Source organism: Vidua macroura, chromosome Z (assembly GCF_024509145.1).
Source record: "Vidua macroura isolate BioBank_ID:100142 chromosome Z, ASM2450914v1, whole genome shotgun sequence".
NCBI classification, from domain to species: Eukaryota; Metazoa; Chordata; class Aves; order Passeriformes; family Viduidae; genus Vidua; species Vidua macroura.
Genome location: NC_071611.1, coordinates 71,108,091 through 71,125,848, shown reverse-complemented (window position 1 = coordinate 71,125,848; position 17,758 = coordinate 71,108,091). Strand labels below are relative to the sequence as shown.

The 17,758-nt window shown below is 39.0% G+C and overlaps 1 protein-coding gene across 2 annotated transcripts in view; it reads right to left on the bottom strand.

The window, feature by feature from the left end:
• Positions 1 to 10,481, bottom strand: part of CAMK4 (calcium/calmodulin dependent protein kinase IV) — a 133,524-nt gene extending 123,043 nt beyond the window's left edge. The window contains exon 1 of one of the 2 annotated variants that reach the window (XM_054003022.1): positions 10,239 to 10,481. In XM_054003022.1, the coding sequence (XP_053858997.1) occupies positions 10,239 to 10,411 (173 nt within the window). In that variant the 5' untranslated portion in view covers positions 10,412 to 10,481. The remainder of the gene's footprint in view (positions 1 to 10,238) is intronic. The other variant, XM_054003023.1, reaches the window with a different exon arrangement.
• Between the last annotated feature and the right edge of the window lie 7,277 nt (positions 10,482 to 17,758).

The window sequence follows — 17,758 nt, the reverse complement described above, 5'->3', positions numbered from 1 at the left end:
TATGTGAAGAATACATTTCACCAGCCCTAATTTAGACAGCCATTTGCAAGGGAAATACATCTAATATGATCTTTCCATTACAAATGACATTTCATCTTTTCTGAAGTCATGTAGGAAAAGAATGTGAAGAGGTTAAAATATTTTGGTTTTTTCTTTTACTACATAAGTGTAGAATGAACAATGAAAATAGCCTAGTATGGATCAAACCATATGAAATCATTGTACATTAACATGAGCTAGTGTACTATTACTAGACAACCTGAATATTCAAGTGGCAAAAATGATGCCATTGTGCTAAGGAGAATGTGACCAAGGTTTTTTTTCTCATTTAAAATTAATGATTCTCTGAAAAGAATATTCTCTTTATGCTACTGTCAATCAAATCAATTCTCTGAACAACTTTTACAGCAATGAAAAAACCTGCCTTTTTCACTCAGTTTTATTCCTGCTCCACCTACTTTTGGATACTTATCAATTATGAAGAGAGATGGGATTTTAATTTAAACTCAAAAAATAATTTATGTACATATTTATTATGAAGGTAATACAGAGATGGAGATGGGTTTCACCTCTAGGAGACAGAGAAGAAAAACATGCTCGTGAATTTTAGGGTCTCTTTCATTGCAGATCTTCCACTACATATTGATTACTAATCTTACTTAGAATTCATCAGTTGCTAATTTTAACTACTAAACTCTGTTCTTGTTTACAATTAAGCCATTCTTGAATTAAAATGCCATGAAGGGAGAATAAGATACCAATCTTCCTCCTCTCTGCACTGAACAAAATGAATGTATTATTGCTTTTTCAGTGTCATATGTGTTGCTCCAATATTATCAGTTACTTGTTGTTCTAGTAACATTTTTAAGACTAGAATTTGCCTCCCTCTTTCAACTCAAGTTAATCCTCTGACAGTTAGCTAGCAGACCAGTGAACAGTGCTCCACAAGCATTTGCAGCTTCCATTGAAAATGCTGCAAAGAATCTCCAGAAAAACCAGAAGGGTGAGAAGGAGAAGGGAAAAACTCCATCTTTATTAGGTTTCTTCCTCTGATCACTTGAAGCCTAAAGTCATTAAACAATGTAATCAGTCATTTCCTAAGGGGTCATCAATACCTATGCCTTAAAGTGTTGCTTCCCATTACAAAATCAGATTTCAACCCTTTCATTTTTAATTTTACTAAGCTAGTCAGCCAGAAAATCATGCGGGTTTGAAGAGAATGTAGAGGGAAGGATCACTCAAAGCAGGCAGCTAAAAACATTCGTGTACATGTATTCTACAGCTCTCTGGGCATAGATTATGATAATGATGTCAGAGTTCTCAGTATATGTTGCATTCAGTTTTAACAAATCATTATTCCACAGCACAGGAAGCTGACAAACACATTCTCCATCAGGAAGACAAAAACCCAAACATCTGTAAAGCACTGTATATCAGATCAGAACTGTGGTTCATTAAATTAGAAAATATGTCAATAGGTTAAAAAAATCCATTAAAAAAAAGTCTGTACTCATCCCTGGCAGACTCTCTCAGGGCCTTATAAGCCTTACCAAAACATAAATTTTCTCTGCAAAAATCTAAAACTATGTAACACCACCACATTAATATAAAACAATCAAAGTGTGTCAAAAGCATTGAATTTTTTTTCTGGTCCAAAGCATGCTCTTGAAATACTCTTGTTGATCCACAACTTTAGGCTGGTGCAGGACACCTAATATGTCAGAAAACAGCAAACATTGTCCTGTATTTAGAGAGAATCTGAAAGAGATATGTCCTTAAGTTTGAATAAAATTCAAACAACTAATCATCAAAAAATATAATAGTAAAAGATCCTATTATCAAGTGAAAACTGCACAATTTATGTCCAGCCTTCCATAAAAGGGTACAGAAGTCCAATCATTTCAACATGGTGTGTTTAATTTTTTTACAGCTAAGTACAAAATAAAATCACATACCACATCCTTTGGCACTGTCAGTGTGACTCTGTTAACAAGGACTATTCAGAGAAAATCAATATGAACATTATTTGAGAAGTACTTGAAGATAATACCAGTGGCAGCTGATCTGATTGACTGTCTCTCCCAGACACCTCAATACAAAAAAATAAAAACAAGACAATTGTTGAATTTTTTTATTTGCATTCCATTCTGCTAAAGTCTGTGGTGCAATTAGGATTGTCTTCATTAATGAAATCACACTAAATTGACTATATTAAGATGCAGTGTCAGTACCCAAAGGCAATGAACCTGGTAGACATGGATATGCTTTAAAGATCAAACAACTGAAAATAAGTAAACATATTGGTGTGTTTATAATCATCTCAACTGAGAGGAAAATATGAATATTTGCAAGAAGGAGAAACTATTGTGGAGAAAGGTATGGAGAGGAACACATACATGACCCTGTTTTAGAATTGACAGCTATTCCTTAAATCTAAGCAAGCTGGTTTTGGTTTTTTTCCTTCACAATGCCTGGAGACAGGCCAGAGGAGAGATCTATCACATGTCTCTGGTGAGGAGGGTCTGGGGAAAAGGAATGTGGAGATGACATCAGTTCTGAGATAAAGTTAGAGTTCTGGCATCTTATCTGTGGCATATGGATGCTCACAGCAAGGTATGCATTGGAACACGGACTATACATTTGTTGAAGGGCATAAAATTTAGTGTTTTGTTTTTCAAGCTGTGAATTATGACTCTTGGATTTGCTTTTACATTATCCCTCACAAAATGCCATAGTATATAGATAGTAAACTGTCAACTGTTTTATATTTATTTTTGTTCCTCAAGAGGGCTCCCATTTCCTTCTCTATTACATTTTATAGCCCTTTTTCTCTAGCACAGCTAACCACATAAATGAAAGAAGGCAAACTTATAACCTACAACACCATGTTGTTCAAGCCATTACTTGTGTCTGAACCAAATCCACTTTGGTAGATCCTCTCATTCCCTGAAGATCAAATTCAAATTCAAAATCTTTAGTTGCTACACATTGAGTGGTCACTTGCAAAGTTGTTATGAACAAAAATAAAATTTAAACCTTTGGGGAATGTAGTTAACAATGGTTAAATGTTGTTACAAAGTTAAATGTTGTTAATACAAGTTAAATGTTGTTAATACAAGTTAAATGTGTGTACAAGTAACAAATTGTGATTTTTTATATAAAAACACAGTACTGTTACTCGTGTATAAAGGGGGTGTGGAACCGGGGAGGAGCTGGGGTGCCAATCTTTGTGGAGGGGCAGAGAAACTTTCAGGAGTATTACATCACAGAACACAACCACAACTTAAATCAAGATTGGAAGAGAGACCAACCAAGGGGAGTCGAGAATTCCAAAATGATTGGCCAAGACTGCACCAGCTTATAAGTCAATCAGCAACGGAGAAATAGACCTGTCACCGCGTGGATCCTGAGCGCCCCAATCAGGACATGAGAGAGACTTTAAAAGGCCTGGGGTGTCGGACACCCGGCTCTTTCCTCGGAGCCGCTTTCCCTGGAAACACCCCTAGGTTACAATTACTAAGCTGTTGAAACAGTCTCCGGACTAGCCTGAGGCTTTTGCTTCCAGTTGTTCGCTTTGCAATAAACAGGCTTACTTTATTGTAATTAACCTGCCTTCTTTTTGCTACTTTAAAGTTTCTTTCTAAGCCTGTTCGCAGCAAAGTCATATTGTTACATGGTCTCATAATTTGGAATTATTTTGCAAGGAGCAAAATGACACCTTTTCAATCTATTCAAGGGGCAACAGATGCAAATATTGATGGACCCAACAGAGGTGTCTATCAGAGGTGTCCAGGTGTGTGTTTTAACAGAGTGTAACCAATGATAGTAATGACATTGATAGTAATGGTCACTGCCATTACTGTCATTGGTTACTCAATGTATCAATGATAGTAATGACACTGACAATGCAAGGCCAAATAAAGCATCACTAACGCCAAAATGTAAGAGAATTTCTAGTATATCAGTGAATAATTGTAAAATGCATCATTCTTGCCCTTTTTTTTAATGGAAGAGGTACAGAAATTATAAATATCAGAAAAAAAAATTAGACAAACCAAGAACAAAAAGCAGCACCAACTTTTAGAAATAAATAGTTTCCCTTTCTGAGAATTATCATCTCTGTACTGGAAAAAGAATATTCCTTGTGAAATTACTGATTGTTTAGATAATAAAGGTTTGCTTCTTGCAAACAGAGGAAGTATGGTAAGAATGCCTAAGTAAAGAAGCAAAGAGGAAATAAATATGCAAGTTTCTATGTTTAAATTCTACTTCATTTTGAAAGCCCAAGGAAGTACATGTTCTTTATTGTTATACAGTGGGAACTCCTACTAATGGCTCCTTCATATTGCATATATATAGATGAAAATAATATTCAAACCTCTACAGGTTTTTCCACACAATGTCCAGGTCAGAAGATTGCTTTCTCAAAGCCCAGTCAATATTGTGGATAGCAGAAGACCACAGAAGAATTGTTCTCATCTACTGCAATAAAGCTGGCTCAACTTGTTACACTTCAAACAAAATAAGGGCTGGGAATTACTATTTTTTAAAATTTCCTTATTGAACTTTTCAGACAATATTTAGGAAAATAAAACTTCTTTGATCTTAGTGACTGAAGAGGACAGTTACCCCTTTCTAGCAAGCACTTGAATTTCCACAGATGGGGCACAGGCTACTGCAAACTGCTGAGTATTTTTTCAATGATTTTTTTCATAACTGGTGGTCTCTTAAAATGTGGCTATTTACTATGTGAGCAAGCTTTTAAACATCTCCTACTGGAAGAATTCTGCCTATGAAACAGTGCCCATTACAATCTCTTACACAACAGTGTGCACACTTGCACACACAAAAGATACTTAGTGGAATGAACACATAATATGCTTCTGATACTACAGAACTTCAGTACATTTATCTGTTCTCCACCCAGAATCACACAGGCTTATTCCACAACCACTCTCTTTCAATTGCTCTTGAAAATACTTATTTGATTTCAGATTTTCTCTCTTCAGCAAGACTTGGACTTTGATAATCCTGGTAGGTCCCTTCCAATTCAAGATATTCTATGATTCTTCCCATAATATGCTAAAAGAATGACTTTGTTACATCTTACCTCTTGCAGTTAAATCTGATGTTTTTCAAGCATGACAATTCTTGTATTAGCACAAATTATATGATTATCACTCCTTAAACCAATCTATGTAAAAAAACCTCTTCAATATTCTTAAGAGTACTTCAAGAGCTATTCATTTTTTCCACTAGAAATATAATTTGTCAAATTAGAAAACATTATCTAAACCAGTGACATAAAAGCATAGTGGCTGACAGAAAAAAAAGAAAACCAAAAAAACTTGAACATCATGAAATAACTATTCTCTATCATAATTTTTCATTATTAATATCTCTTTTTTTAAGTATGAGAAAGCTGTTAAATTTACATAGAATTGATCACCTATTCATTTCAGGTATTATTTATGGAATAGTAAATTTTCTTTCATTGCTTTTTCAACACAGTTTTTTACTTCCAAATCAACCAGTTGTTGAACTGAACCCAACAAAACTGGGAAAAAAATCACACCCTGTACTGAGTAAAGAATTTTAGTTGCCAAAGCCTGGGCTATTCACTGCAAGTCCTGGTTTCTGGTACCCAAGTCAGAAACTTCACCCTGCCCACTCTATCTCCCATCCTCCTACCTCAAAGCAAGGTCCAAACACAAGAAGGTTCCCAAATGAGGCCTCAGACCCACCTCTTCAACAACTTTCCCTATGGGCAGGAACTGTCTGAGGGAAAATGCTTCCTGCTTGTCTGAAGGTGTGAGGGTAGCAAGCAAGTTACAGTTTGTGGCACAGGCACAGCTACACAGGCAATTTCTGCTCAAAGATAATTCTCATCATGATTCCTAAAAGGACTCCACGCTCACATTCAGACAGCTAGCACCACAGACATGTGCTGTCTATCAGTTGCATCCCTGCATCACTTCGAAAAATCCTCAGGTCCACTAAAAAAAATTCACAAACAAGTGAGTGAGAGTGTTATGAAGGAGGGACAGACATAATTTAAATGTACCCTAAAGCACACTGAGAAAATTATTTCTCAAAATAAACAGGCAAAAAGGCTGGAAACCAAATTGCTCTTGAGATGAACAGAAAAAAGAACCTTTTTTTTTAATGAAGGGATGGACAGTAAAATAATTGGCATGCTTTCAAAGCAAAAACTGTTGGAACTTCCAAGCATCAAGTGCAAAACCAATCAATTTCTATAAAATAATGCTTTTATCAGCTTGACAAAGAAGTTTTTGCTTTGTTAGCTTAAATCAGCTAACAAAGAAGTTAGCTGATTTCATCTACTACTGCCATTTCAAAAATACATGTTAGGATGACAGCTTTCATAAATAGGATTCGCAGAGTAAGCCGCCATTCTGCACACTGAAATCTCGAGTTTAAACTGTACATTAGATTTAAACTTTCTCTGTGCTAAAAACTCAAGGATATAAACCACCTATAATTCAGCTCACACTGTCAGTCCAAGCTAAGTTGCCAGGTACTGAGAGCCTTTCAGTCTCAGTCTTCAGCAAGGATCAGACAGCTAAAAGACTGCCCATGCAGGAAAAGGTAACCTTGGAAGAAAGCAAACCCAAAGGATTTGACTGGAAATACTTTCATCTGCTTTTGACCATTTAATAGATTTGCAATCTGCCTACAATAGTAACATTAGACAGTTTGAACTCAGATAATTATGTAGTTAATTAGGCAAAGAGGGTGCCTGTCAAATAAAATTCCAACCAAGAAAATTTTTTGTAATATTGCTGAGTATCAAAAAAAATCATTACTGAATTTCTTCTTCACTCAAATACCATATTCAGACCAGCCTTGAATTCAGAAACTCTGTACCAAAAGATATATAAGGGTAACAAAAGGTTTTAGTCCTTAAGGAAATAGAAGTTTAGAGTATAACATTTTCAACATCTTTTTCCAAGTGAGTGTGGAAAATAAGCTTTTAGATAAAATACACTCAGAACAAAATTCCAAACTCTACATCAGCAACTGCAACCTGTAACAGAAAGACATTTTTAAAAGCAAAACACAAAATTCACATTTACAGTATTTTGAGCTCCACTTATACAGAAAAACCCTTCTAAAAATGGACTAAGAGGAAGGTGAACTAATCAGGGCTCCAGTGGAACATAAAAACAGAATAAGAGAATGAGAATAAAGGCCTATCTAGCCCAGAGTACGAACAGTGACTGAACACAGATACCTCAAGTAGAATGTAAGAATAGAGCAAACTCCTGTTAGCACTGTCAGAGAATACTCTCAGAACTCTCAAGAATTACAGTTCAAGAGTTAGCATCTTCATGCTTAATCAGTCTTAGTGGATTTCCTGCATGTAAACTAGTAGCCTAGCTGCCCATTAAGTCCACGTAACCCTTTAGCATCCATAGATAGTTTCCAGTGGCCAGGACTTGCAGTACACTGTGCTAAAGTGGCCTTACCTCCTGTCATTGAGTTTTGACTGGATACCCCATTTTTTGACAGATACCCCAAAGAGCCTGCATAAAAGAAAAACAAAACAAAACAAAACAAAACAAAACAAAAAAAAAAAACAAACAAACAAAAAAACCCAAAAAAACAACAACAACCAAAAAAAACCAAAAAAAAACCACCAGCCAAGAAGCACCTCTAATGAGATGTTCAATCCATGACATTTTATTTTTCCAGACTAAATTTCATCTGCCATTTAAATGCCCCAACAGTAGAGTAAGCTTTTTTCTTTCTGTAATTCTTCATAGGCAACACAACCTTTAAACCCTTGACAATTTACAAAGACCAGCAAATATTTCTGTTCAGCCCATCTATCTACGAATATGCTGAGCAGCACAGACATGTGAACTGATTCCTGTGGAACTCCACTGTTTAAAAACGACTGTTGACTCCCACCTAAGCTTAAAGGCATTTATCATTATTTCTAAAGGATCATTTCCCTCTTCTTCCATGATGCCTTAGCTAGTCATGCAAGCAAGAGTTACAGAGTAAGACATCTTAGGGATATGTCAGATATACTTTGCACAAGGAGCACTCCTTCCAAATGGAAATTCCCATATTTGGCCACAGCTGTCCAAATGCAGGTCTTTGGAGTCTGCCAAAAGACATCTTTCAATCCCTGTATTTGCTAAAGATAATTTAGGACAATGTTTTCCATTATACTTTATTTACTGCATCTAAAGGCATCACATAGCCGCATTATTCAGCCTCATCTGACACATTCTCCCCAACACTAACCTAACTAAGCAATGAATAATTTTTTTTGTAGACATACTCAAAACCATATCCAAAACTAAAAGTTTGGAGAGAGAGTTACCAAGAAAAAACAATACACTTTTATATTACACTTGGGCACCAAGAGGGATTGTTGGATCTTCCTTATAGATTTGATACACCTATCAGAGAGGTTCTGAGACAACATCAACACTCTAGATGCTGGCTCTGAAAAAATCTCAAAGCTGGCCTTGGGAACTAAGGAGCAAGATCTCATTGCCATACCCATTAGAGAAATTTTCTCTCAAAGCATGTTCTTCTGTCCCTTCTCTACCTCTTAATCTTTGATTAGGATTATTGTTTTCTCCTGTATTGTCTTTGTTTTAAATATTACTTCCTAGCTCTATCCAGGAGCAGTGCAGACCTAATGGCTCACATCTCTACACTGCTTGGGTGTGGTTATCTTCCATATTCAAACCTTTTGTTTGTTTTTTAGCATTTACTCTCTCACCTTGCAAGTTGGAAAAATCCATTGCATCTCATCTTTACTCTAGTACTTTTACAGGCATTAACTCTTCCTACCAAACACTGGTGATTTCACATATTAAAAACCCTTCCTTATGCAACAAACCCAAGATGTATCACCACTACATATTACACTTAAGCAAAGCCCACAGTCACTATCACAAATGGTGGGAGGATTCTAGACAGACCCCAGAGAAGAGTACTGATCTAGATGACGGGGTTGGTATCAACCATTGTAATTCACTAAGCATTTTGATTTGTTTTCTTTTTTTGTCAACTCCAGAGACACAACCAACACATCAATATTTGCTGCTTTATATTTTTATGCTTCTTCACAGGGGTACAGTGAAGTGAAATATAAATGTGACAAGCATACATAAAACTATACCTATTAAATCTGACTAGGAATAGTAACAATAGTGAGGGGAAAAAAGTAGCAGCAGATGCATAAGACCTAGGCAGAAAGTCAAGAATTATGCTATACTTTATTTCTACCACCTTTCCTGCCCCTATCAGTTAAGGTACAGAAAAGCACAGGTATACTTTGTAACAATAACTTTCATTGCATGTCCTTTCTGGAAAAAGTATTCTACCAAGGCACCCATGCTATTATCCGCAAATTTCCCACATTTATTTAGGAGTTTTCATGCTCTGTCATTGGCAAAATTAGCAGCTGCTATTTGCTACCTACTGACTTACACATTTAAGTCATGTACTGTGAACTTGAAAGACCTGTAATTTTCCACTTTTTTGCACATTAGTTTCTACCTGTAAATTCAACATGAACTAACAAATGCATTAAGAGGGCAAAAATTGCACGTCAGATATAGCGTTTTTACACCAGACTTCAGTTTTTAAGAACCTAAACACTTGGGACCTTGAGGTTGCTAGGCAGGACCATCAACAGGGCAGTAGTGCAAAAATTAATGAATGAAGATGTAGCAGCTCCCTCACCTACACTGTACCCCGATGGGAAGGACCCTGCTTGCAGAGGCCTATTCAGGGAATCCTATCTCGGGTGGGAGCTTCGTCAGCGCAAGGTTCCGCTAATGGAGAGAACGGCGGAAGGTCTGGTGTGAAGGGATGCCGTGAACGAGGCGGCGTTTCAGCGCTCCCGAAGTGATGCCCACCCTTCAGCCGACAGCGCACGGGGACTGGTAGCACACAGGTACCTTGCCTAAAAGCCGCCCGCTCGGGCCAGCGTCCGCCGAGCGGAGAGATGCCACCTCCCAAAACATCATTCCCTTCACCCGGGGATTTCTCGGCTTGGCTCCCGGGGAGCTGGGATTTTTTCCTTCGAAAGCCTGCCCCTGGTGAAAGCCGCGCGGTCTCCCGCTGCCGCTCACGAAAGCCAAAGTTTTGCCGCTCTGGCCATAGCGACGCTTTCAGGGACACCCAGCCCCGGCCACCCCTCGCCCACCCGGCCCGGCCCGGCCCGGCTCGGCCCGGCGCCGCCTCACCGTCCCAGCTCGGACTCCAGCTCGAAGTAGTGAGCCAGGGTGTCCTTGTTGGAGCCATCGATCCAGTAGTCGGGCGCGGCGGAGCTGGGGCGGCTGGCGGCCGAGGACCCAGAGGAGGAGGATGAGGAGGACGAGGAGGATGAGGATGAGGAGGGCATGGTGACTTTCAGCATGCCGGGACGCCTGCCGGGGGCTGTCCTCTCCTCCGCGCCGGCTGCAGAATGCAGAGCGACAAGGCGGCGGCTACACCTCGCCTCCCTCCCTCTTTCTCTCCTTCCTTACTTATTTCCTTCCCTCCCCGCTCTCCCCTCCCTCTCCCCTCCTCCTCCTTCCCCCCGCGCCGCCCTGGAGAGGCGGTGGCGGGTCCCCAGCCCGGCGGGGCAGCGGGGCGGGGCCGGGGCGGGGGGATGCACCTCCATCGCCCCCCGCCCCGCTCCATCCGCCTCCCACGAGCCGAGCGGCAGCCCCGCGCCTGCAGCGAGAGACCTCCGGGGCCGGCCCGGGGCGGAGGGAGCGCCGAGAGTTCACCGGCGCCGGGAGCGGGACACTGGCCCGCGGGGGGACAACCGCACGGGGGGAGAAATCGCATCCCGATCCGCGGGCGGTGTGCGGCGGGGCCGGGCAGGATGCGCAGCCCGTAGCGAGGTGGGCGCCGGCCCGCCATGCTGCAGCGTTTTGCCAGTTTCCGAGCGGGAGTTCAGGAATTCTGCCGTGAATTTGGCGAGGAGGGTGTGGGGGCTGAGGCTGAACAAGGCAAACAGCAGTGGGAAAGAATGAGACTGACAAATTCTCGAACATTACTATAAAAATCCCCAAAACACATCTTCCCCTCCCACCAGAGAACAAAAAGAAGCCATAGAGAAATAAAATTGCTTTGCTGCAATGCCACTCTTTAACAGGTTATGAAATCTGCAGGTTATGAAATGCATGCGAATTATACTAAAGCATGCTACATCTCCGACTGCAGAATCCTTAGCCAGAAACATCTATAGAAGGGTTGTTTCTGTTGGTATAGTGGCAAAATAAAACAGCAGCAGTTGTGTGTGCCTCGCATGCATAGTGTGCCAGATCAATCCCACTCACATCCTCTCTGTGCTGTTACACCCACTCATACTGCCATGCCAGCCCAGGCAGGAGGTAAAATGGACCATGTGTGAACCTGCACTGCAGAAGGGATGAAGTATTGTCCTCTAATTTTCAACCACAATTCACTGCCCTGTTTTTCAAATAGGTATTTCTTCTTCAAATAAAGCACAGTATCCTGTTCAGCTGATTCAGGTGTATTGATGTTTTCCAAAATGATCTGTTTCCCCTCATAAACATGTCTGTCTCTTACTGTTCCATAAGTTCCTTACTGTAACCAGATGGGGCAATTAATTAATCTTAATTCTGAACCTCTTAATTTCTCAAAGATCTTAATAAAAAAAAGCTTCTCTCTGAGTAACCAGATAACAGAAGAAGTATGTCCTAAACTAGTGTTCGTTAGTAGTGGGAAAGGATGAGAGATAAAAAATGAGATAGATAAAAAAGAGATAAAATCTTTTCACCTCAAGTTTACTTACTACCATTATAAAATTAAAATGTAGACCCCACTGTAATTTGAGATTTTATAATTTTCAAAATCATATTTGAAAAGTCAGGAAAAAGTAACCCAAAGTCCTGGTTAGAAAACCAACTTACATCCAATACAGTTTGACAGCAATGCCAAATTTCATTTGAGATGAACATAATGCTCAGAGCACCCACAGTTACAGGGCTGATATCAGCACCAGAGCACCAGGCAGCCTTTTCACTGCTGCTCATGCCTTCTTTCAACCCCTCAGCTCTCTCTGTCTCTGCTGGTTCATGCAGAGCTTTTCTTCAGAAGTCTTTGGCTGATAGGTGACACTTTTTCATCTTATGTGCTAACAGCATCTCCTGGGAGAAGAAATGGTCACTGATGAAGACAATCACACACACACAAAATGGCAAATCAGCACACTTAGAAGACAGTGGTTTTCCACATCGTATTTTTTGTCAAATTTCTAATGTATTCTGTAAACCAAAGGACATGTATAATTCTGTTCTGGTGGGGTTTTTGAAGAAATTATTTTAGCAGCATTATATTTATCCAGGTACCTGCAATCAGGTTCATATCTCTAACAATATAGATATAGTTACATGAGCCTTCAGCTACTCCTTGGTAAATAACATAGCACCAGTGGATTTTCTTTTTTTTTCTTTTTTTTTTTTTTTTTTAACTGGGGTATATCTAGAAAAGGCATTTTACTTTCCTTGAAACTCTGACTCAAAAGTGAGCTGCATTGCACCATGCTAACATCCTTGAAAACTGACTGGACCTTGTTCTTCAGAAAGTCCACATCCTTCAAAAAACTAAGATCACAATATCCAAATATGTCCATGTGGAATTAAAGAAAGTCTTCAGGTTGCACACTGAAGCAAAAACCAGCAAAAAAATGTCTCTCAGTCTCATGGAAACCAAAGACAGCATTTCAAATGTGCAGTGCTCCAGGTCAGGTCTATGTTAGCCATGTGAAGATTTGCACCAGCTTTATTGGACATGAAACTAAACCACTAACAAATCTTCATTTATCAATCTGTGACACACTATGTACAAAATTTTATTATGGAGATACAAAGATCATAATTTTCCTGGCAACAAACCCAAGTTACAAACTCAAACAAAAAAGACAGGTTAAAGAAGAAGCAGTTTATATGAACAAAACAGACAAGCAAGAGATGTCCAATTTTCTGCCTCTTGCCTGTCACCCATAAATTTAAACTCCAAAGCAGGAATGTTATCTGGTGTCTTGGTGGAGGTGCGGGATCAGTAATCTTTCAGCCCTCCTCTTGCTGTTGTTGTGTTTGGTGAATGCTCTTGTTCTTTGTACAGATATCACTGGACCAGACATAAGCAGATCATGCCTTAGAGGGCTAAATCAAAAAGTAAATGTAGGATAGGAACTTTTTAAACTTGACTTCTGAAATTTTCATACAATTCTAGCAGTTATGCCTTGTGTAGGAACTCAAGAAAAAACAAATTCTGTCACAAGTTTTGAATAAGTAGTTTCAAGTTTGTGGGCATCTTTTGAAAGAGCACTATGTTAATCCCCTGAAACTTATATCAGTATTTCTTCCTGGCAAAACTGCAGCAGCTTCTTATTGAAGGTTAAATGTGTCCATACCTATTGTAGTAAAGGTTATCTATGAAAAGCAAATTGTCAGATATAGTCCCCATTAAGGAATATTTCTCTCAAAGTGGTTTTCATATACTAGAGCTTCCTTCTTTACAAAGATGATCCAGTATGGAATCCACACTTCCACCTGTGCTAGACCAGATGCTTATCTGCTATAGATGGTTATCTGCTAGAAGATTAAATCTTCTGAACTGAGGTTGCTCAAACCTTGTCACATAGAAGTCAAAGAAGTTGAGACCAAGGCAAATCCCCAAAGCTTTCACTTCCCTTCCCTGTCATTGGTTTTCCCTGCTGAATACAAAGCCTTGCATTATGCTTTATTTTCTGTAACATCTTTAATCTCCCAGTCAACTTCTAGTACTTCTGGATCACTATGTAAGCTTCCATGGATGCCTGTCAGTTGGGAATGCTAAAAACTTCTGCCAATTTCTTTGTTTTTATTTATGTATTGGAAGCCTTATTACTTGTATTGAACAAGTTCATCACAGTCTCTTAATTTATTATCATCTTTCATGTTATTTTATGTGTAAATCTAAGTCTACTTAAAGATTTATAGAGCTGCTGGGTAAAGATGGACTCTTTCATCAGCTGTGTACATGAAGAGTTTAAATCAGGTGAGAATGAATGCAGTGCTGGGAGAGGCCAGCAGAATAGTGATGTTGGAGAGGTGAGTTGTGATGCATGAAAACAAAGAGGAGGAACAGACTGACCCTTTGCAGAGTGACATTAGAGGTGAAGGAGAGTAACAACATGCCCTTTACCTCAAACCTTATTCACAGGTTTTGAAGTCAAGATGATTTTTTTTTTGCTAGTGACTGGGAAGAGCAGACATGTAAATGGGGATAAAAGAACTGATTGCCTGATGATAAACTGTTAGAAAACTGTGTGATTCACCCATCTCTGAAGTACATCATGTGGGTTTAAGGTATCAGTAGGGTCATTTTATAGTCATTGTGAGAAGGTACAGAACAGTTATCTTTGCGCCATAGTCACTTATCTTTCTGGTCCCTCTTTAAGTGATTTAATAAATCATTTGATTTCTAGAATGTAGGAGGATACTTGAAGCATTCCCTTTCATTTTGCAGGATCAAACAGAATTGGTTCACAAAAAAAAAAAAAACAAAAAAACAAAAACTGGTCCACAAGCCTCTGAGTCATTAAACCCAAATAAACCACCCCCTTGAGGACAAGCTTCACAAACCAGAAGTTGCCTGGTAGGACCCACAGAAGTTACACATAGGTCTTCCTGAGTTAAGCTCATGTAGCTGCTGCTGGCTCTCTAATCCCTGCTCAAACAAAATCCAGCTGAAGGTCCTCTGCCATTATTAGCAGCTAGAGAAATTTCTCCAGGATATAGTGTTCCTTGTTTCTAAGGCAAAATTTTCTCTTCCTCCTCAAATGCTATTAAGTAGTTTAAATATGTAGTTTAAACTCCCTCCATCACAGGGAAAAATAACACCCTTCTCACACCACCACCCCCTGCACCCCCCAAAAAAGCAAACCATGAAGTGAACTCTAAAATGCACAAGTAAGAATACAAACTTTATGCCAGGTTTAAGGTGATACCAGATTTTCAATGCTTTCAACAGAAAGTTGGAAAAACATATTAGGAAAACAAATATAAAGAGTCCCAGTCACAGGAAAGCACTCTGAAAAGAAAAGCTGACAATGTTAATATTGTTTCTTTCACTCTCAAGAAAGAAAAGAAAAATTCATCCATGTTTTGGTATTTGGAAAAAGAAATCTGCATACAGGAAATTTTATGAAGACTGCAAGAGGAAGACAAAGTTAGCAGTTTCTGAGAAATGGTAATTTATATGAAAAGAATTCACTTTTCCAGGGTAGGCTGGAGTCCAGCCTCAACTCAGTGGTAAACCGGTCATTTCGGAGGAAGGTTAGAAGGAGGTTTAAGCATTGGCACCCTGTGTGGATTTGCAATTAATTGAAGAAATAAAAAAACCTCCATACTTAAACCACCTTTTTTCTATTTCCTAAAATGTATGCTTTGCCCAGCACCAAAGAAGACATTAAGGAATAATTTGAAGGGGAACAGCTGCCACTCACTTAATTTTAAAAGTTAGTCAGTGGTTGTGCATGTCCTTTTGCTGATTTGTGAGCAAAACCCAGTTAAAAATTCAGCAGGTGCCTCTGTGTTATATTGCCCAGCAGAGACGCAGTCTAAGCTGTCTGCTTGGTTTTCCCATATAAATACATGCAGATCCAGCAATGTAAGATTTCTTATTGCAGGTGTAAAGCAAACTCTCCATTGCCAGCACCTCGACACCTTATCTAGCAGTAAAGTGAGTTCAGCAGCTGATCCATTACCAAGAACTTAATAGCCACCGTTAAAATCAAAGAGAATTCAAGGTCTATCCCTACTGCAGTTCCAAAAGGCAGCTAAGTTACTAGCTAGACCAGCTAGTAATCTTGCCTTTCCAGTTGTCTGATTCTGTGACCTCCCCTTACCCCAAACAAAATAAATAAAATCCTGCTGTGTTGTGAAAAACAATTAAGGCTATCAGTTCTGACTGCTGCAATCCATTATGAAAACAGACCTTCTTTGTTTCACTCATTTGCCTCATGTTTGAGTGGCTATAAATTGAGAGGACTGTTAACTGTAGTGTAGTTGTGACTGGGTTTCTTGTGACTTGCGTGCCCGTGACAACGGTGGGAAATGCAAACAGTTTGTACCCAGGGCATGGTACAGAAGAGAAAAAAATAGCTATTCTAATTTACTTCAGTGATTTCTGATTGGATTGCTTCCAATTCTGCAAATTCAGGAAAATTGCAGCTTTTATGAGACAGGAAATGGCTGTAGTTTGTTGATATTGTTTTGTACGTCTTTCTGATTAAGCATCCAGATATGGTCTTGTTCAATTGCAATCTAATCTGTTTGAGTGCTCTGGCTGATATTGATGATAACAGGCTTGCTTGTGTTAGCTACCAAGGTTCTAGGAAAGATCTAACTCTGGAAAAAAAAATCCAGGAATTTAAACAACATCCAATTAAAAAGCAAATGTTAACTATTTAGTTTTATGTTTAGGTCCAGTACTAGACTGCACCTTTGGTCTCCACAAAGGTAATCATTTCAAGAGATAGACCTGATGCTTTTGCTGAGATATGTCAAAATGAGACAGCAGTTGTGGGAAATGTTTTTGCAGAAATTCCAAAGGAGTAAAAATGCCTGCATGTGAGTATTTCACAGAATAAGTGCTCCATCTACTACTCTCTAGACCGAATGTCTATGTTTTGGGGTTTTTGTTCTTTTATGAGGCCCTTGAGTCTTTGGATTCATATGGCCCTAGTACCTGTAACAATATTTTACTGACACAGGTTGACCAGAGACACAGGAGAAGGGCATCTGTGCCCCAGAAAGTAATGTTCATAAGCTTATCTGTGGACAAATGTAGAAGAGAGGACGAGGAAAATACAAATTCTAACCCACTTTGTCTCACCTAAATGTGGTGTCTCTTTCAGGCCTGCATGAGGTTGCCTCCACTCAGACATAAAGCTCTCAACTAACTGCTTCACTCTTCGACAGTTCTTGTATAAAAGCCCTGGAGCTCCAGGATAAAACTTTCCTCACTCTGCTCAACTTTCTCCATATAATTCCTGGATTTTTCCATTTTGATTCTTGAAAATTCACTGCAACTAATTTAGCTTTCAAGGACAAGAAGAGGTTACTATTAGGTAAAAGAAAGACCTTCAGCAGCTCTTCTGCTCTCTGATAGCATCCACATAAAGATTTATTTATTTATGTGGATTTATTTATCTGTATTTATTACAATTCAAAAGTAGGTACTGTAATGGAAGGATGTACCCAGGGATACCTTACACTAAGCTGCTGGTGAAATGAAAGGTGCTACCAATTATTCTGCAAATCATTAAACCCACTGATAAAAGTGCAGCCATATGTACATAGAACATAGGCAATTTCTGCAGTTTTCATAAAAAGCTTGGAAACATTGGAAACACCAAATAAATTCACTCATGACTCAAGATCATATAAGATTATACTTTCATACAAGCTATGCTACATCTTGTAAAACAGAAGAATCTGAATTTCTCCAAGGCAAAACAGAAGTCAGTATTTCCAAGTGACAGCACTGCAATTTCTTCTCTACATGATATACATATATATTCAAACATGTTACACCAATAAAATTGTGGATTTCCAAACACAAGATATGAGTTTTATTTGCACTTCAAGAAAATCAGCTGCACTTCACTTTGTTTAAATTCTTGCTTGGCAAAATTTTTAAAATCTTGTACCACTCATCAATTACCATGGTGAGAATTAGCATTGATGATCACATTTGCAGA